Here is a 20,836-nt window from a genome sequence, read left to right on the forward strand (position 1 = left end):
CAAGACTGCAGCATTCGAATGGTCAATTATGTAAAAGGCAGCTTTACACCAGAGGAGAGTTTAGTTGCTTACCTCCCTTTTCAACCCGTCTAGCGTAACACGACCAGTTCCCACCCACTTGCTCCTTGGGGCAAGTTCCCCCTATTTTCTCTTGCCTTCTGTCCTCCATCCATCCGGTACTGCAGGGCTCCCTGTCCGCAGCGCTGCGAGTCGGCGAAGCTGGCTTTAAAGAAATTCAAAAAAGGCAACCGGTGGGACCTTTGAATTTTGACTTTATTCATCTTCAAGTTTTATATCCTCTCAGGGCCCCGCTTACCAGGTTCCTCCTCAGCATCATGGTGCGCGGGGACCTCGTTATATTAAATTAAACAAAAGCCCGGGTTGTCCCAGGGCCCCAGACACCAGCTCCCCCCACGGCCGGGCAGGGCGAGGGGCAGCACCTCTCCTTCCCCCCGCGGTGACCGCCCCCAGGGAGGAGAGCAGGCCCCGGGGGCGAGGCGATGCGGCGGGCCGGGCAGCACCTGCGCCGGGGGCCGGCCCGACGCGGGAGGGAGGTGCGGCGGAGGTGGGCGGCCGGGGAGGGCAAGGCGGGACCGGCTGCTGCCGGGAGCGGCTGCTGCTGGGCGGGCCGGAGCTCGGCGCTTCCCTCAGGTGAGGGGCCGCAGGGGCGGGGGCCGCCGGCCTTCGCCCCCGGGGTGCCGAGGGACGGGGTGTCCTCCGAGGAGCAGGTGGCGGGGATGCGCGGGGCCGTCGCTGGCCCGCGGGTGGACGGCGAAGGGCGCAGCTCCTTCCCCAGCCGGGCGCGGTGAGGTGCCCCCCGCTCTGCGGGAGAAGGGCGGCTGCAGGCGGGCCTGAGGCCGGGCCCCCACCGGCAGGGTCACGCCCGGGGGGCGAAGGGGGCTTCGGCTTGCTGGGGTGGTGCTGAGGCGCCGGGACCGGCACCAGAAACCGCCCCTGGGGAAAGGTGCGGGGCTGCTGCTTGCTACATGGCTTCTGCCCGCAGCAGAGGAGCTGAGCTCCCCCGGAGGATGGCACTGTCCCTTTGTTAGCCATAAACAAATAAAAATTAATTTATTTTTTCAGTGACACCCTAAGGGGACAGAAGGGAAGGAGTCCTCAGCTTGATCAGTCAAAATTGAATCGACTGCAGGCACATCTGCAGTAGTGCTGAAGGGCTGTGATGAAGGCAGATGAGAACAAAGGTTGCTTAGCTGCTTAAACTGTGTTTCTGTAATTTACAGGTTTGGGTTTAAGTGTACTGCACTTGAAAGGGCAAAGACACTTTCAGGAAATAACATGATATGTAAATATGTAAATAACGTAATATGTAAATATCTAGTACCAAATTACCAAGGACGCCTCTTCCTGCAAACTTCGGCCCAGCACAGCTTTGCCCGTACCCAACGCTTATCCAAATCACAGGCGACGTTTGGTACTGCACCTGTTGACAGCGATGGGTGCCCTCCTCTTAGACACCTCCAGGACAAAGGTCACAGCCTGCGCTCTCCGTCCTGCCCTGCCGTGGGTGGCAGCTGTGCATGGTCATGCAATGCACTGGTGTTTGCTGGGTTTAATACTTCATGTAAGAGACACCATTAGAGAAGCCAAGAGTCATGCTCTTGGTCGACACCATGCCTTGTCCTTGCAGCAAAGGTAGGAGAGTAACAGCAGACCTAGTAAATAAGCTGTGTACAATAAATGTTGAATAGAGAAACATTGCAATTACTTGATGAATAGGAAAATGTAAAGAAAAACTTCCTTCTTTAATGAAGTTGCTTTACTTGTAGTTTAAGGGGGTTTACTTCCTTTGCTTCTTAAGGAAGTCTGGACTAAGTCTTGAATCAGCATGAAATGGATGTGAGTGCTGGTCAATGAATAACTTTAAGTAGAGCTGTAAAATGAACCATTTTATTTCTCTGGCTCAGGAAGTTATTTTACAAAGAAGGAATACATGTAAGAAACAAGATGTCTCGTGCCGGGAGACGATACCAAGATAAGCAATACAGGCACCGTGAGAATCATGGATCGGATAGATATGAGGAAGACAGAAGAGCGAGAAAACCATACCCGTACAATGGAAGGTACGTCTTTATCACCTTAAAGAAACATATCACAGCAGGTCTATAATGTCTGTCATCTTGCTTGTTTGCTTTTAAATACCTTCATATTACAGTAGTAGAGAAAGCATTTACTCAGCCTTGAAATCATGAAGTGTGAGTGTGCCACATCTGGAATCAGGGAACTTAGAAACATGTAGAAATTTTAAACAATTTTTAGCCTCTTTCTTTGTATTGAGCTCGAGAAGGGGGGAGAAAGATAGACTGTTTGGCACAGTCAGAGATGTGAATTCCATGGGGTTGTCTGGATGAAGTTGGGTCACAAGTAGGTGAAGTGTGACCATGTATGTTAGCGCAGTTCCTGAAGAGGCTGGTCAGCAGGTGACAGCAAGCCAAGGCTTGCCAAATATGCATTGCTTAAATGAGAATGTTACGTGACTGAGACCAGCACAGGGACTTACTGAACTCCTGGGTTGCTCTAGTTCAGCTGTGAACAAGTTCATATCAATCCAAAACAAAATTAATTTCAGTAGTCACAGTCAATAAATGTGTAGTTAAGTGTCTAAGGCAGTTCGCAGCACTTGATAGTGGGTCAGCCCCTATCAGCATAATAAGCAAATAAACTACTAGAAGGTTTGGAGTGACAAATAAGATCTTAGGATATTACACTTCTCCTTTCTGCCTGGCTAACCTACAGCATATTAGAAGTGAGCTTAGGCTGTTTTCCTTTGAGTGCATGCCAGTGACTGCATTGTAAGAGAGGGGTATGTAGCTCTAAACTACACTGGCAAATTGGCCATGGTAGTAAGGTGTTCATCACTCCTGTGTAGTGTCTGGGGGCAAGACTGTAGGGCAATTTAAGAATAGAGGAAAAGAGGGAGAGGAAGTAAATATAACTTAGATTATTGAAACGCTCAAGTACTGAAGTACTCCATGATAATATGCATTTTACCAAGAAAACCAGGATGAGAATAAAAGTGGTAGTGAAGAGCACTGTGTGGACTAGAAGGACTACTTATGGCTATATATAAAACACTTGGATGGTGGTAATCCTATTGTATTATGAAAATAGCTAATTAATTTTTCTTCTGTCTCAAATCATGAAAAATTGGAGAGAAATGGGAACAAAGGTCAGCCTAAGAATCATCCTCAGAGGCTGAATGACTGTCCTGAGAAAAAGCAGAGATCAGGAGGGGATATAGTTAAATTATCTTGAACATACTAGAAGTGAGAGCAGTAAATGCCAGGAATGCATTAATTGCACTGTGAAGAGGGAAAAAAAAAAAGGTTGGGTTTGGGTTTTTTTTGTTTTGTTTTGTTTTTTTTTTCATATATAGCATAATAAAAGCAATGTGTGAAAGGATGGCTATAAATTAAACCACTATGTCTTACTAAAGTGCTTCTCTGGACTTCTTGATTTTGCTGTTAGTTTTAAATGACTGGACACACAGGCTGAAAATTGGTGGAAGGATGGTAAAGGCCAACAGACCATCCCTGTATCCACCGGGGATTAGAGGAGGGAAAGCAGCAGCTACAGATCTGTAATAGCCATGGAGATAATTCTTAGAGGCAAGCTGAGGATCTGGGGGGCACCAGCCCTCTCTACAACTAATTAAAAATCTTTTCCATCAGTTGTTTTGATGGAGTTTGTCTTAACCTAACAGCATTTCCCTTGCTTGGCTCTCACAACAAAATCAGCTGCTTTTGTAAGGAAATTTCAGTATTTTGGTAAAGACTTAAGGCTGATGGACCAAAAGACCTCCAGATACTGTAATGAAATAGATGGGAAGAGTTTCGTGGAAGCTGTAATTTGGGTACCTAATGCTTTCATCCCTTACAAGCAAGACTTTCTAGACAGAGTATTTCTCTTTCCAAATGGCTTTCTCTCTGAAACTCCTATGGCAAGCTGCTTCTCATTGCTGAGAAGAAAGAGTTGCATTATCCTGAATTGGAAAGTCCTGAAGGAAAACAGGAGCAGAGGTGGCCAAAATAGGCCATTGTGAGAAAAAAAGAGCATCTAAAAGAAAGAATTTTTTTTCCCTAATTATACTCTGTTGCTGAACATTAGGGGGTTTTTGTTTTGTTTTGTTTTGTTTTTTTGTTTTGTTTTGTTTTTGTTTTCTGGCAAGTAGCAGGATACAATAGAGAGAAGCAGCTGCATCAGAAGTACCGAAGGGATTGCTTTCAAGTTAACTGCAAGTCTTATAAATCACACAGCTTATTTAATTTATGTGACACAGCTGTGCAGGATGCTTTGGTGGTTGCACAAGACACAGGACAGAGGTCAGAAAAATCAGAAATGTTTCGGCGAAATAGAGCTGTTGGCAACTACACGCGGAGATGTTAGCATTGGTCTTGTTATTGAATGTCTTAATTAAAATGTAAAAACTACAAAGAACATGATTTAATGTGGATGAATGAGATAATATTTCTAAGTTGAGTCTGGAATTCGATGAAGATAAACCTTAGTGAAGTGCAGTGATACTAGGAAACAAAACTACAGTTGAAAATGCTGATCTGTGGATAAGAAATTCAAGATAAAAACTGAATAGGAAGAAGACTTTTAAAAGTAATAATGCTGAATGAGACTTAAAATACCCTTTAATAACAAAATCATCCAGCTGTAGCTTGAAAAAGGCAAGCTCCATTTCTCCTTCAGATGAGGGAGAACATTCAGATTAGACCAGATGCTTACAAAACAATTTACAGCCAATGTTTCTTTTAGCATGAGTGTTATCTCAGTTAAAAAAGGGCAAATTGCACTTTTTCATTAGAATAATATAAATCTCAGCAACCTTAAAAATCACCAGGCTTCAGATGTGGAGCTGTATGTCATTGCAGCAAAGTGGACAATTCCATTTTGAAGTCTACAGTAATGAAGAGTATAATTGGAGACACAAGAAATTGATTTTTTTGGGTCGATTTTAGATTCCTCTTCAAATATCATCAAAGACCTCAAAAAAAAAAAGAGAAATATTGAAATAGGCAATGGTTTTTTCCCACTTTAAAATCTTTGTTTCTTTTAATAGCTTTCATTCTTTTAAAAGCATCTTTGTGAGGCACGGTAACTGGAAGTACAAACTTGCCAAAATGCTTACCCATGAAATAGTTGTGCTACTTTACACACTTATTATGGGAAAATATTTCTCATTTTTATTCTCTGGGCTGCTATGGACTAGCTAAATATGTTTGTTTTTCATGAAAAAGCTGTTACTCGTTTTTATGGGAACAAGAACCCTCTCCATGCCCTCATCCTTGCTACCTTTTGGAAGTAACCTAAACAATTCAGCCAACCTACTCAGTGAGTACAGTTTTCTAAAATAACAACAATCATGTGCAAATATTCTTGTGAACATGGATTTATGCAAATATTTGGCATATTTGCTTTCAAAACACACAAGCAAAAAAGATCGGATGCCTATGAAGCAGGCTAGCTGGTTCCACTAACAGGAGCGTCTGCCAGTTTCTTATGTTCTAATGTTCAGGTGAGAGCATGATCTAATTAATATACATTAGTTGTTTACTCCATTGTAGATCAACAGAAGACATCCAAGGTGGCCAGCACTCAAGGACTTCCCCTGTTTGCTCAGACCCTTACTCTAAAACCTCAGGAACAGCACAGGAATATTTTGGCGCACCACCAGAATGTTATCCTCCCAAGGAAACCTTCTCAATGAAGTGTTCAAAGGTATGCACAACAAGAGGTATGTGAGATTCTTATTGCTGCCATCCACTCCTCTTCTTCCAAGGACTTGTCTTGGTTTTGGTTTCTGTGTTTAGAAACACCACAAAGTAAAGCTAGAGGAATATTAAAAAAAAATGAAACAAAACAAACTGGGAGAGTTAAAGTTAATGAATGCGGGTTAAAGTTATTGAATAACTCTGGGTTACTAGCACATTTTAGGCATCTAAAGGCAAGATTTATAGAGATATTCAGATACTTGAAAAACATCTCTAGAGTATGCATACAGAGCATCAGGGTGCATCATGTGTGTAATCACTCAGGTTGTGCAGCAAGAGTTAACCTTTGGGATTTAGGAATAAAATAGATATTTGCATCTGTAGGCAATTTAAAGATGTCTGTTGAAGCTTTGATGCTAGTTTATTTCTGACATATTCTTCTCAGACTTTTTATCAACTCTGGATTTAAACCAGTCATCACTGATACATTTTTATAAAGCAACATCGTGGGAGACAAAACTATTTTATGGACATGAATCCAATAAAACAACTCTTGAGAAATAACTTGTTTTTTTTCATGGCTAGAAAGTGACTACAACAAGCAGAGAAATGAGCATTAATGTGGGAGGAAATCAACCTTAACACTCATTAAACTCGTTCCCATAAACTGAAAAAAAAAGGTGCTAAAATATCCATTACTTCTTCAAAGTTTTCCCTCTTCCAGGACAGTGAGCTTTCTCATGTTGTTTGTAGGAAAGGCCCACTGCAGTCTGAGCTGGAACTCGCAGCTAGGTGCAAAGTCTTTGCCCGAAGTCTATGAACAGCCTTTAAGTGTCCTCCAGTAGAGAGACAAAGGAAGAGTTTAGTTGTTGGAAGTATATTAAAATACATAATGTTAGATTATTTCTTCACTCCATGAAGGAAAATTAAATAACACATTCAATTTGCTCTTAATATTTCTCTGTATGTGAATATGTGAACAATTTTAAGAGTGAGATGAACTATTTTCTCTTAAAACTATGTTCTGTGTATTTGCATGGAGTTTGTTTTACATCTCGAGGAGATTTAACTCCAACAGTTAGTAGAGCATATTTAATGATACAGAGCCATACTGATATTTTATCCGTGATAAAATTGTATCAGCAGTTTTTTCTTCAACAATACTAAATTATTTTAATTTGTCTGAGAAGCTCTAGAAAACTCATGCCTTATTTTATCACAGCTTTAGAAAAATGAAGTGGCAAGTTATTTTTAGTTTTCAGTTTCACTGGTTGTTTAGACTTATGGATAGCTTCATGTGACTTGCTGGGGTTTTTTTGACCCGCATTTGCTTCTCATTATTTCGGTGCATTAAACATCATTAACATTTTCAAAATGTCCTAGTTTTGGATGCATCGGTTGACGACGATGATTGGACTCCCACCCCTCCCCCAGGTGTTGCGCAGTGTTTTCAAAAAATGTAATGTCTGAGCTTGCAGTGGAGGAGGGAGAGAGATCACGTAGAAAAGAAACCCTTTTATTAGCAGTTTTACTTTAAAAAATGAAAATATATTGGAGGTTGATAAGATTATAAGAATGTTACTCCCCTGTTTAATATTTGAAAGTACCAAGATTTAGCAGAATTCCTAGAATTGTTCTGCAGAATTCTGTATTCCCTGCAGTCATAGTAAATGTTATAAATGAAAAGCTACATGAATTGTTTACTAAGAAGTCAGTACATGTGAGTTACAACTTCTTACAGCATGAAAAATTCCTGTAAATACTTCTTAACCATCTCTTTCTTTTGCCAGTGATTTATCAGCACTCTGGTGAAATTCCCCCTTCCCAATTACTGTAATTCTAAAATAAACTAGTATCAAACAAGGCCGGGAAATCAAGTGATGTACCACAGTCTTTTCCAAAGCAACAACTGAAATGTGAACCTTTAGTTTCTGACCGTGCATCACTCTACTTTCACTATGGTTTTATTTTTTTTTCTTTTGCCCCACAAATATACTTATACTCTTTGTACATGTTGACCAGTCTGGCAAACTAGAGAGGAATTCTAAAGAACCAGAGCTCTGAAAAGTATTTCCTTCACCCAGATACGGCCCTCTTCATCCATGCTTTTCACCAGCAATATCCCAAAAAGCTAAAGCAGTGATCATTCAAACATCTTAGCTGCAAGCAGCAGCAGAAAAAAGGACATAGTTCTCCTATCTTTTTTATTCCCACCTTCCCTTCCTAATCCCTGCCCCCTTTTTTTTCTCCTGCAACCACATTAAGACAATAAACCGAACCCAAATATGACGGAAGAAACAACTGATACTGACTACTTTTGCTGGTAGTAACATTTGATACTATCAAAGAAACTTCAAAACATTCTGCTCCTTTTTATTCCTTTCATCTTGAAAACAGAAGGAAAAAAGTCTTTTAAAACATTATATGAGCAATACCTATTCAAAGCCATTCGGGTAGAATCATGTGGCTAGCAGTACTGGATCATACGAGGTACCTAATTATGCATCCTCTCAAACAATGTACTGGAATGCAAATTTAGGAGGACCGTTGGAGTTTGGACCAGTCGAGAGTGAGCTGTCCTCTGGAATACTCTCCAAACTTCAGATTGGTGGCATTATCTGAACTGGAAAACCGTATTCACTTCTGTTATGCTTAATACCTCTTTACAGACCGGTCAGATTTGTTTAATCCTTTTCTGAATCCCCTTTTGAATCTGTTTGGCCTCCATATTATCTTACAACAAGGAGTTCGACAGTTTCCTTGTGCCACTTGAAGAAGCACTGTTTTGTTCCTTAAAACATTTTAAAGAAGGTGTCTCTGATTCTGGTGGTATTTAAAAATACCTAATTATAATCTCATATATTAACCTCTCCATGGTATTTATGATTTTAGAGTGAAGTCTTCCCTTTCTCCCTGTCAATGTGCTCATAAAACTGCTTCACAGAGTGAAGAATAGTCAGTTCCGTCCTTATCAAGAGTGAATTCTTTCCACTTCTGGCTAGCCTGTCAGCCCTGTACAGGCTATACCTGTACCTGAAATGATTTGTTTAGAGCCCATCTGTGTGCTCTGCAGATGAGGGGGTGTTTGAGTACATGGATGAAGTGCAAAGTTGCTTATTAGACACTGATTTCATTAATTTTTCGTTCAAGAGCATGAACTCTCAGCAGCCTACCAATTTAACAGATGGTAATCATGGAAGAATTTTGTGTGATTATTATTAAAACATACTTCACAATCTCACCATTCTTTTTTTTTCAATTCATTAGTCTGTGCATCTACTGTAGTTTTTTGGTGTGTACTTTTCAGCTGAATCTCTTTGGATCCCCCACTTACAGGTCTTCGGGTCATGTTGCAGAGCCGTCTCAGGATGCACAAACTATATTTCCTTCAGGTAAAACTAAATTCATCAGGTAGATGATAAAAAAACAGGTAGATTTAGAGTAGATATTAGGAAGAAATTCTTTACTGTGAGGGTGGTGAGACACTGGAACAGGTTGCCCAGAGAAGTTGTGGCTGCCACCTCCCTGGCAGTGTTTAAGGCCAGGCTGGATGGGGCTTTGAGCAACCTGGTCTAGTGGAAAGGTGTCCCTGCCTGTGGCAGGGGGGTTGGAACTAGATGATCTTTAAGGTCCCTTCCAACCCAAGCCATTCTATGATTCCATGATAAATGAGAAGGTGAGCTGTAACTACTAGCAGGCACTCTGTCCTTTGGACCAAACTAGAGCTAGAATAAAGTACTTCTCTCTCTGCAGAAAAGGCCTATCGTGTAGCTCCTAGGACTTGAGCTCCAACTGTTTCACAGTACAGATCCACTCCCGTTGCACTGCTAACATGGACATAACTAGTGACAGGCAGCACAAACCAAAGATTTCTCCTTAACTCTATTTGTCTGAAAACCAGTTGTTTCCTCTTAGTCTTTATTTTCTTTTAACCACTACTAACCTGTGAGAGGATCTTCCCTTTTTTCTCACAGGAACTTGCGTCATTTAAGAGCACTACTGCTTGGATTGCCTTTCTTCATGTATCTGCTGATTCTTTCAAACGACTTCCCCCTAACAAACTTTTGCCTCTTCCCTGCTATGCTATCTTTAGGTCTAGATTCTGTATGTTTTTTTCATAGGGACATCACACTTGTGGATCTGCAGATTACAGATTCAAAAGGCAATAGAAACATAGAAGTCTGCCACCTTCTGTTTCTGTAGTAGTGAAGGAGACTTAAGGAACAGCTTATAGACTGGTGTCAAGCTGTCTAGATGCTCTATACAACTACATAGGAATTGGAAATAAACTGTTCCTGGTAGACAAACCTTTCATCAAGTAAGGAACTCCTGCTTGCAATAACCATTTCTTACAACTTCTGCACAATAGTGTGTGCCATTTAAAGCAGCACACATTGGAAACAAGAAGAGTGTTTGGCCTGGGGACACTTAGAACTGAAATTCTTCCAGAAGAAAACATTTAACTTGCTTTTCACAGTGCAGGTAAAATTTCTGTAGTTCTCTCTTCTGTGTAGAGTAACTAAATTAGTAATCATATTTGCTTTCCAAAGGACCCCCGTTGGCTCCTTTGAAAATATAACCAGATTCAGTACTTTTTGTTACCAGAGGGAATGAGAGAAGTGTTCAAGGCTGGCTGCCATGCTGCTTACTTCACCTTAGAGAGGGCAAAATCGGAGTCAAACCCAAGAGTGAATTGCTGATCTTAAGTTGGTCATAGATATTTGGTCACTTGACCTTGAAAACTTTTCACTTTCTTTTTAGTATGTATATTGGTGTGAAAGAGGTGGAGCAATGCAATCCCAGGATAATGCTTCCTTTAGTTTTGCTTAAACAGTGAAGGTAAACTAAGTTTCTCCCACCCTGGGTCAGTATGCGACTCAGGAAATGCCTGCACTTTTGCCCTGTATAGAATTGTACTGTGCTGGTCATAATTTCTAAGCTAAGTATCTTTTTTTTTTTGATTCCTCAACCCACTTGACATTTAAGGGAGACAGTACTAAAAAGGTTAGAAAATGGTTTGTGGGGGAGCAAGTATAATTGAATCCCTGTTCTTTGCTGCCATGAATACAGCTTAAAGAGGCGCCATGAATAGTGCTGGATTTCTTAAGCATATTGTGGGCGCTTCCAAACAATCATGCCTTTAGCCTACATTCTAACATCCACAATTGTTAAAACCTTCAGACTAATTTCCTCTCAGAAAAAGACAGCATTATGGTTTGTAACAACAAGAAAAGTCTCCAATTTCAGGCATAGCCAGGAGGAAATCTCAAACTGAATTTATTCAGAGGAAATAGAATTTAGGAGCAACAATGACTTTCTCCAGGATATAGTCATGCATTAACAAGCCAGCATTAATTCAAATGTAAACATCTATAAGCTTTTGTTTTTACAAAACACCGTCCAGTTTTTTTCCTGTAGCTATGCATGCTGGCAAATATTCAGACTGGAAAAAATACTAAGATGAAAAGTCACCCTAAACACAAGGTTCACAGTAGTAGACACTTGGTTTGAGTTATGCCATTGTTCATGACCGTTATACTGCTGCTATTATGTTGTTCTGTTATGTCCTGATACTGTTCTTCTTGGAATCAGACGTGGGAGCAGGAGGGCAAGAATATTTTGCAGAGCACTTGTATCCCTTCCAGTGCTGTGGAGATGTTGGGGGAGAACAGTGGTCTGCAAGAGGCATTGGACTGAAGTAAAAGATCTTCTGTGTAGCTTCAGTTATATATGTTAAAAAACACTGAAGGGCCATTAAATGTTCATAACGTAGGTAACTTTGTGGATCAAAACAAGCATTTGACAAGTACTTTCAGCAGCACGTTAGATCTGTTCAGCAGTGGTCAGCAGGATACTTACCTTTCTGTGGAGGCACCCAATAGGATTAGAAACTGCTGTATTTTGTAGTCACCATCTTCACATTTTGCCCCTACAGTCTGCCATGCTTAGCTTCTTTAAATTATCCTCAAAGCTTCATACACTGTTCCTGTGGCAGTTAATTTCAACATATTTCTGCTGTAAGAAGGGAGCACGAAGGTCCCCTATAGTCTCATTTGTAATTAGATGGCTTCCCCCTCCTATCATCTGTTACAAAGTATATTTTAAATACAGTGTGACTAACAAGACTGAATTTGCCATCAAGTCTTTTCATCTTGTAATTGTGAAGACAGGGGATATTAGTAGTGGGAATTGGACAGAGCTATACAGATTAAAATAATCCCAGTTATTCAAAATGCTTAATTAAAATTGCACAGTAACAAGATACAGTGGCAGAGCTGCAGGTAACCTTCCTGTTCTGAAGTTTAAGTATTTCACTTGCAGGTAAGTCCTGTTTGCTGTGAAATACAAATAGCCATGACCAGTTACCTCTATAAAAACATGCAGGGGAGCTACACTAGTTGCAGATGCCAAATGTTACCTTTAGCAAACTGTTGCCCTGCTGACATACGAGACTTCACTCTGCCCACGTCTTTATATCAGTTTTTTTTCATCCACCTTTTGGCATTGTGCTAACATGTATACTGTTGGTTTTAGAGAGGGGAGAACTACAACTGAGAAGACTCACGTAAGTTGGCAGGAGGAGATACTGGCAAAGTTGGGGTTAACTGTTAGGTATGTATTAGACTCTAGTCTGTGCTTCCCTGCTGGCAAATCTTAGTTAAGGCTGCTCTCTACCAGTATGGAAAAGGAGTTGCACCGTCTTTCTTCTAAGGCCACTGAGTTGGTCTTCCCCACATCTGACCCAAATTCTGGGAACCAAGAAAAAAACTCTTCTTTTAAAAAAGTGGATCCAAAACTAATTGATACAGCAGACTGACTATCTATTGGATGTAGCTGTATTTCTTGAGCAGGTGATCTTAGCTCACTTAAAGGAGAAAAAGCCACCCAGTCAGGAATGTTGCTCACCAGGTATGACAAGCTGCAGTTGGTAAGGTGAATGAGAAGCTCTGGTTCACAGGTGCCTCCAACCTGACCTACCTTCAGCCAGACTATGATTACTTAAAGAGCAGTAACACCCCAATCTTTGTACTTTCTAAGGGCGGCTCAGTTTCAGTTCAACTGGAGGGAGTGGCTATGGAAAACTGGCATAAGGAACAAGAGTATTTCATTGTTTTCTGAACTCTTTAAAAAGAAAAAACTCCTGCAAGTTTGTTTCGGTACCAAGATATTTGTTTACTACTTGAAAGAACTATGGGTACATTAGGAAGAAAAAAGGCTGTTTCCTGAAACGCAGAACATAAGGTGACCGTGCAGAGACCTACCAGTGCTACAAATACATGTACGGCCTTTTACAGCCATTGTATTTAAATCACTGTTGCCAAACACTACAGTTTAATACAAGACCTTTTGCTTCCCACCCTCTCCAAAATTGTGGAAGATGACTCATGCTCTGTTAACAGGAGAGCAATCAAGAACATGCTAAAAGTGATGCTTTAAGGAACTACTGGGAATAAGTAAACCAGAGCTGTTGTTCCCAGGCAGGGGTTGGGTTGTACTGAAACTGTCTTGATGGCAAGTAAATCTTAGTGTTATACAGTGGTGGGAAAATGTATGGGGATCGAGGCTGATGCAGTAGTTCTACAAATTAAGTCCACCCTTTCCTGTGAAAATTGGACAGCACTGTTTAGAGGATGGGAGGGTAAGCAGAAGGAATAGAGCAGGTGGGACAGTAGTTCTTTAAGGGAAGATGATACACAGAAAAAACAGAACAATAGATTTGGATCTGAGCACTCACTGATTATGTTCACTGATTGTGAACATAAGGCTTCTCTGAATCATTAAAAACAAGGCTGGTCATCCTTTGAGATTTCCTAATGGAGTGATTATCTTGACTAAAGAGAGACAACTCATTAAAAGATAACAATAATGCTTCTTTCTAAAGCACGTAAATCATCTAATTTTCCCAGTTTTTAACTATTTTTCCATTTACTTCCAGTAAGACGGATATGTCAAATGAGCATAAATGTGTTGGGCACTTACGTGCCATTTAAATGCAGTTGGCTCTGACTATGTAGTTCCCTTGGGCCCTTTGAAAAGCCAAGATTCTGTTGGTGTTACATTGCCTAACTCTCGTGTTTTAGGGTTGGGTTGTGGTTTTTTGCGCCTTTGAACATTACTCCATTAGTGAGATTTTAGCATAACTCAGTGAAAGCTAAATCCCACCACTGGCTGAAGAACACAGAGACCTACAAAAACAATGGCGGGATGGGGGCTTGGGGGGAATTTGTTTATTTATGACAAAGCTGTGTATTGCCCTGATACTGCATCAGTGAAGTTGGTTGAATTCTTATTACTGGTTTCAGTAAGATCTTGCTTTGTACTGGTATACATGAGGGGAATAATACCGTTAGCAAGATGTTTTAATACTTTGCATCCAGATTTAATATTTTTGATCTGTTGCAACTGTTGTCTCCATTTCATTTCCCTTGTTCACTTCTCCTCCACTGTTTTGTTTCCTCCCCACTTCTGTCACATTTTTGTCCCCTACCAAAAGCAGAACAAACCCTCTCTTTCCTTTGACGCTTTCTCCTCCTTCCCCCTGTTCTACTCCTCCCGCCACCAACTCAGTTTAGCAGAGAGGTGACCAAAGCTGTGTGTTGAGCTGTGCCCTTACTCTCTGGGGAATGCCAAACCTGCACTGCCAAGAGAAGTTCAGCATTTGAGATCCTTTTCAGGACTGACTGCTTCTTTTGTAAGTCACTATATATGGTCAAAATACTTGTCTGTGCCTTTGGGGAAAAAAAAAATAAAAAGATTACCTCTGAAAAGCGGAAAGCTACGCAAACTGGGAAAAAAAAGGCAAGTTTCAGCGAGAAAGGCTGGGAGAATGATTTTTTAATGCGTGTGTTGTAGCCTCTCACTCCTCTCTTCCCTTCTCCTGGCCTGACCCCAAAGGGGATGTGACACAGGCGCCACTGACCTGTGCAGCTCCCAGTGCTGCTGCCAGGCTCCAGGTGTCCAAGAGGGCAGCCGGGCATCCCTGGGGCTGCCAGCTGGGTACTGCTGGTCCCAGTGGAATGTGGCCTGAAAAGGAAGCAGAGGGAGAAAGGAAGCCAGAACGGAGAATGACAAACATAAAATATCTTAGAAGTACACAGGGATGTTAACTCAGGAGGAGGGAATGACACCAAAAGAGACAGGAGAAAGAGTCCATGTGCGGTCAACAGAGGAGGAAAGTGACTGCTGTGCCAAGACGCAGTGGAGGGAGACACTGAAGGCTGCCTGTATTAGTCAGACCCCCGTGGGGTCAGGGGATTTCAACAGTAACAGCCAGAACTGACTGTCCTGCAGATTGTTTTATGTCAGCTGCAGAAACATAGGGACAAACACGAATTGACCATTTTACCTTATGTACACATGTACGTACACACACTGTGATCCGGACACGTGAACACTGGGGCCATCCTGCCACAGTGCCTGGATGAAAATGCCTCTTTACAGCTTCCGATGCATGAGACTTGAGCACACAGTTGAGTTGCTGGGTACCACAGTCAGCTGCAGTGTAGTTTTAGGAGGCAGAGCATGCAGATTTAACAGCTCACCTCACCTGAAAAGGAGAGTTTCTCATCTTTCTCTGGTCCTGGCTGTGTTATTTCCCCTGCTAAACTCATGCCAGCACAATTGCTCATCAGATACGCTGTGAGCCACTTCAAGTTGCTAAAGTTGCAGGAAAAAACCAGCAGCACACAAGAAAAAGAGCTGAATCGTTTCCTGCTATTTTCATTTATTAAAACAGCTCTTGGAAGGGCGTAATGCTAGGCCAGAGTTATTACTGGGCAGGGGAGAAAAGAGGTGACTGCCCCAGCAAGGGTAGGAGCTGTTAGAGTAAGGTCAGCTGCCTGTGGATCTGTACCCTCAACAGCCCGCCTGGCTGCTTTGCTGGACGTTTGAGCCCACCATTTGACAGAAGACAAAAACCATTGATCAGTGGGTTAATACCATGGCAATACCCCAGCGTGCACCTGGTCCAGAAGGGAAGGAAAAAGTGAATAGCAGATTGACAGTATAAAATGGAAGGCTGCTGTTTGTTATAGCAGGAAGTCTACTCACAGCAAAAAAAGACTGGATTCAAACAAAGTTAACAAGTACGGTACACTGAAGTTACTATCCATTGCAGATTTAGATTTTATGGAAGGAATGAAACAATTCTCTGGAAAGCTCCAGCAGCACCCCCTGTCTTTTAGATGGCAGCCATTCTCCTCACCTTCAGTGCTGAAAAGCAGCGCAGGAAAGAAGCATGGGAGAGGAAATGGCAATCCAGGATTCTAGACCTGAGTCTCGTTACTTGCTCAGTATGGAGAGGGTTGGTTCCCAAAGCCAACTGTTCACTGTGCTAATTTTAATAAAAGTCAGTAACATTTTGGATAGATCCCAAGATTTTGAACTTGAGAAGAAAGGAAAAAATAACCAAACCAGTGGAGTTCTGAGATTTTTCAGACCTCCTGTCATTTTACGCTCAAATCTTGCAGTGCGTTCATTGTTGCATGGGACTAGGGAATAGTTGTAGAGAGAGGTAACTTCCCCACAGGGAGACCTTTGGCAATCTAGTTTCTGCAGCTATAACTCTAAGATGACGTAGCTCACCGGCCTGTGAAAGCAGGAATGGCAGCACAGACTCAGAAGCGTGGCTTTTAACTCAGCCCTTTCTGCCAGCAGTACAGTGCTTGGCACAGGTCACTGCTAGTATGTGTGTGTTAGCATACCTTGACAGAGCTGAGATTCAAAACTTAACTGTCCTTTTTCTCAAGTCTGTCTATCCTGTTTATACTAGTATAGTAGGATTGGGTACCAGCTCGTAACTATCACAGATCAAGGTTGCACAAGGCTTTTGGGGTGCCCGGGTCAAGATCTGAACGTACTGTAGGTCTTAATATTTCCATCAAAGCCCTGATGATTGTACAAGGGCTTAGGGACTTCCACTAATTGTCTGCTGCTTGCACAAACCCTGCTGGCTCTCATTGTAGACCTGTAATTCAGAGCTTCGTGCTACATACTGCTTATCATTTTAGGATTTTCTTTAATACAGGATGTTTTGTTATTACACTTTTTTTTTAAAAAAAAAAGTTAATCCATGTGATGCGAATAACTGTTGGAGTAACTGCTAATGAACCTCTCTCCATTGCTTAGTTACTCTAATCAATTCTACAGCAGGCGTGTGTGAAAACTGTACAGGCACATACAAAACCTGTCCAACCTGAATGCCCTGTCAAAGGAAATTTTTCAAGCGTGCCATTAAAGCATCTACTGCTGCAGTTAAAAATACAGGAGACCTACATTGATCATATTTGTCATCCCAAGAGCAAAGAGTCATTGAGGATTGGGGTCAGTTATAAATGTGGGGAGGTTAGCAGCAGGTGCTGACTACTTTGACAACAGAAAATTGCCTTTTCTAAAGCTCAGCAAGGTCATGTACAGGAAAAGTTGATGCTCAGCGGGTCAGAGTGCCTCACCAGTCATAGACAAAAAGGAAATTCTGAAGACAGCGGTAGAAGAAAGCTGACTGGTCATGAATTCCCAACTTCCAAGTTCCCAAACATATTTAAAATTTATGTTTCCCTTAATCAAACAGTCTTTCCTCCCTGCAGACTTACAAGAACTGCTTCCTGATGGAGCATCTATGAAATCAGGAGTCAGCCCTTAAAAAGGGAAGTGGCCTTCTGCGTCCAACACTGTCCAAGGGCCCTGAGGACCTAAGTTGACTCCCTGTATTTGGAAGGCATATTGTAAAGCTCAGCTGAGCGGACAAAAACTATCTGATCCAGTTCCAATGAATGTCCTGTACAGTTATTACTCTTTCAAAATATTTTGAACAGTCCTGGTAAAGTGATGACTCTGTACCCATTAAAAACGTTGAGTCGTTTGAATTTGGTACAAGGAGTTCCAAATCCTGTCTCATGGACCAAAATGTAAATTTCTCTTTACATTTAGCTTCACAAATATTTCCTTTTAAATATTTGAAGCCTTCTGAACAAATTTGGTAACCGGCATGGTTATTGCCCTGCTTCACATAAATGGTTGTGTGGAAGGGTCAAGGAAAAGGCACGTTGTCATGCAGAAATCAGCATCACCCCTGAAGAACAGATACATAGAACTGCACACTTTTAGTTCCTCATCAGCAAGAGCACTTTGATCTTCTCTGCTTGCTCTACCAAATTCTTTTTTAGGATATGAAATCTATATATGTATGCACTTGTGTATGTGTATGTGTGTATATATATATATATATACACACACACACACAAAGTGAAACATGCTGAGCCTCAGATATTCTATTCCCAGGTATTACCACCCTTATCACTGCTCCCCTTTGTGCTTCTGGGATGGTTTGCAAGGCCATGATATGAATGGGCTCAGTACCTACCTATAGCTGCATTAGAAGTGAGGGGTCCAGTCTGGGTACAGGGGGAAGCAGGAACTCCTGAAGTGGCCAAAGGCCCTTGCAAGCACCTTCCCATGAAGAGCAAGGGGCAGCAGGAGGGTGCACATTACCTCAGCCCTCTGTGGAGGGAATAAGAAGGGGCAGAACGGGAATATTGGATAATCCTTCGTGGTGGCTGTCACTGGCTTTCTTCGGTTAGAAGCATCTGGCAACACAAGAGAGGAATTTGTCTAATTCCCTTGTGTGCTGCTTCAGCCCTTTCTTTTCAAGCCCATACAGCCTTAATAGCAACTGAGCCATTGCTCAAGAGGAAAATACCATGCTGATCAATGTTAGCAGCATAAAATGAAAGCCTGTATACAAACTGCAGATCCTGCCCCACTTTAAAGACAAATATAGGACCACTGTGTCGAGCACCTTATGTTCTTGGCTGTCAGACTGCGATGGAATAGTAAGATTCATAATTCTGTAGTTAACTTCAGAATTTGAGGAGCCACAGGCATGATACACGAGGGGTTTTCATTTCCCAAGTAGGCAACTCTAGCTATGCTATGCTTCAACATCCGTCATGTTTACTAATCGTAGTCTGACCTCTAGTGAGCTGTCACAGAATAATCACATTTATCTAACAGATGCTGCATCTTCCTGACAGGCAACTACCACAAAAAGAAGTAATTTATCCCCTTTTTTTTTTTTTTTTCCCTTAAAAAACCTTGGTTACCTTTATCAGTAGCATAACATAAGAAAAAGAAGCAAAGAGTCAGCTCAGAAGTCGTAAGGCTTTCTTCTGAAGGGGGGGGTGTGTGTGGAAGAGAACACATGACCCAGCATCAAATTCACTTAACTTACCTCCACATATAAGGTGGGTTTTGCCTCCTTCCACTCCTCCTTTTTTTTTTTTTTGTGCAATCAGGAACTGCTGCTTCAGATTTACAGAGAGATTTTTTTTTCTCTCTGAAGGAGATGAAGTGGAAGTTGGCATCTGGTTAGATAATAAGTTTAAATTAACAAACACTTAGAAAGACAAAAAAAAGGGTGTAAGTTAAAGCAGTAAACACGTTTTAAAGGACCTAAATAACTTGCGCATTTTTTTTGAAGCCATTAGAAGCTTCTAGGTTTTTGTCAGCTTTAACCTCAGCATTTTGTTCATGCTGGATATTTCTTGCTCAGTGTGTTTATGCCAAGTAGTTACAGGCCAAAATACAATCACTGTGCGCTTGCCTTGGCAATAACAGGAGCACAGTAAAATTTTTATGGATTTCTTTCCCTGCATGAAGATCCATTTATCAAGCATACTGACAAATTAAAAAAAAAGTAATTTGCCCAACCTCTGAAACGTACCCACGAGAGCTTGTGCTGTGTTTTTTTTCTTGAAGCTGCGCTCTTCTGTAGCTGTAGCCAAGAGGACTATCTCAGTAGTAGTGCTCTCTGTCTATGGTTTTGGTGTACTTCTGTCACCCTCAGTTTGCGCAAGATGTGATTTTGACACCTATTCCCATCTCTCTGCTCCTTACAGGCATTTTGAAGTTTGTGGAAATCACGGTTAACCTCCTGGTGCTGATTTGCGTGGGTGCTGCCCAAGCCTCTGTTGCAGGCTTCACCTCCCTGGGTGGCTTCGGGATCGGATCCTTTAGCCTGAATTCAGCCTATAGCCCCTTTGAGGGCACGGAGCTCCAGGAGGTGAGGGAGCTAGACATGCAGTTCACCCAGATGAGAGCCCCTTGCGTGTATGGCGGAGTAGCCTTCAGCCTAACAGCAGCAGTACTTACCCTTGTCTTCCTGGTCGTGGGGGCAAAACCCATCCAGCAGCTCAGGATGGGGCTGCTGGCAGGCGAATGCGCCTTCAGCCTGCTGGCCGGCGTGGCGTACATCGCGGCGGTCAGCCTCTACCTGCATTTTGTCAGCCAGGTGAACTCCACAGAGATTTGTAAGAGGCGCGAGAGGCTGTATGCGCGCCGTGGTTATACCTCCATGAACTGTGTGGTCCAAGGTGGCGACGCAGCTGTTGGCCTTTTTGGTGTGGCTGCTGCCTGTTTGTATTTTGCCAGCTTTGTGGTGTGCATCCTTGCTATCCGAACCGTCCGCGCCTTCCAGAGCCACACAGCCAAGGCTCAGCACAGCCCCAAAAGCAGCATTAGAGACAGAAGCGTCAGAAACCACCATGCCATCCACAGGACCTTCGAGAGCTCCCACAACGTTCAGGCTCTTGCCACGTTAGTGTGAAGTCAGCTCTGGGACTGTGCCAGAGAGCTGGAGTTTCAGCAAGGGACGGACACTGGGCGCCGCACAGGCGACCAGTCCACAATGTATTGTCCTACAAGGTGCTGAAGTGTGTATGGAATCACCAAATGTAACAATACTGCTATATCATGATGTAATAAAATTGACATTGAGCAGATGTTTTAACAAGGCTTTTTGCACCAGTTTCTCAAGCTGGACTCCTGCGTTTAAAATGTGTTTGATGATGGTAATGTTTTCACCCTGCACAGAGCAAATCCAAGCAGCAATGGGCTGTTAACAGGTTGCAGCCGCAGTGCTGCCAAGCTTGTGCTAACAACCACTTCCTTTCCTCTCCCATGACATCAGAAATTGCATACACAGCTAGGATGGGCAGCCTTCAGCAGGTCCTGTGCCTGTCGGTGCATCCTCTTGCCTTACACCACACCACTCACAAAGCAAAGGACACTCGAGTGCTTTACTGAATCACAGCTGAAGCTAT

General features: G+C 42.4%; 1 protein-coding gene across 1 annotated transcript; it reads left to right on the forward strand.

Annotated features, from left to right (window-relative positions):
- The first annotated feature begins 500 nt into the window (after positions 1-500).
- LOC137661116 (MARVEL domain-containing protein 3-like) lies at positions 501-20,340 on the forward strand. The gene is made up of 4 exons (XM_068396478.1): positions 501-805; positions 1,926-2,081; positions 5,592-5,761; positions 19,634-20,340. The coding sequence occupies exons 1-4, from the start codon at positions 501-503 to the stop codon at positions 20,338-20,340; spliced, it is 1,338 nt and encodes a 445-aa protein (XP_068252579.1).
- Positions 20,341-20,836: the final 496 nt, after the last annotated feature.

The sequence above is a fragment of the Nyctibius grandis genome, chromosome 3 (genome assembly GCF_013368605.1).
Source record: "Nyctibius grandis isolate bNycGra1 chromosome 3, bNycGra1.pri, whole genome shotgun sequence".
Taxonomy (NCBI): Eukaryota; Metazoa; Chordata; class Aves; order Nyctibiiformes; family Nyctibiidae; genus Nyctibius; species Nyctibius grandis.

Excerpts from the sequence above, each read along its gene's own strand:
- LOC137661116 (XM_068396478.1), top strand. The coding sequence starts at position 501 with ATGCGGCGGGCCGGGCAGCACCTGCGCCGGGGGCCGGCCCGACGCGGG. Across the intron at positions 2,082-5,591 it reads CCATACCCGTACAATGGAAG|ATCAACAGAAGACATCCAAG; the intron begins GTACGTCTTTAT and ends ACTCCATTGTAG. Across the intron at positions 5,762-19,633 it reads AAAGGTATGCACAACAAGAG|GCATTTTGAAGTTTGTGGAA; the intron begins GTATGTGAGATT and ends TGCTCCTTACAG.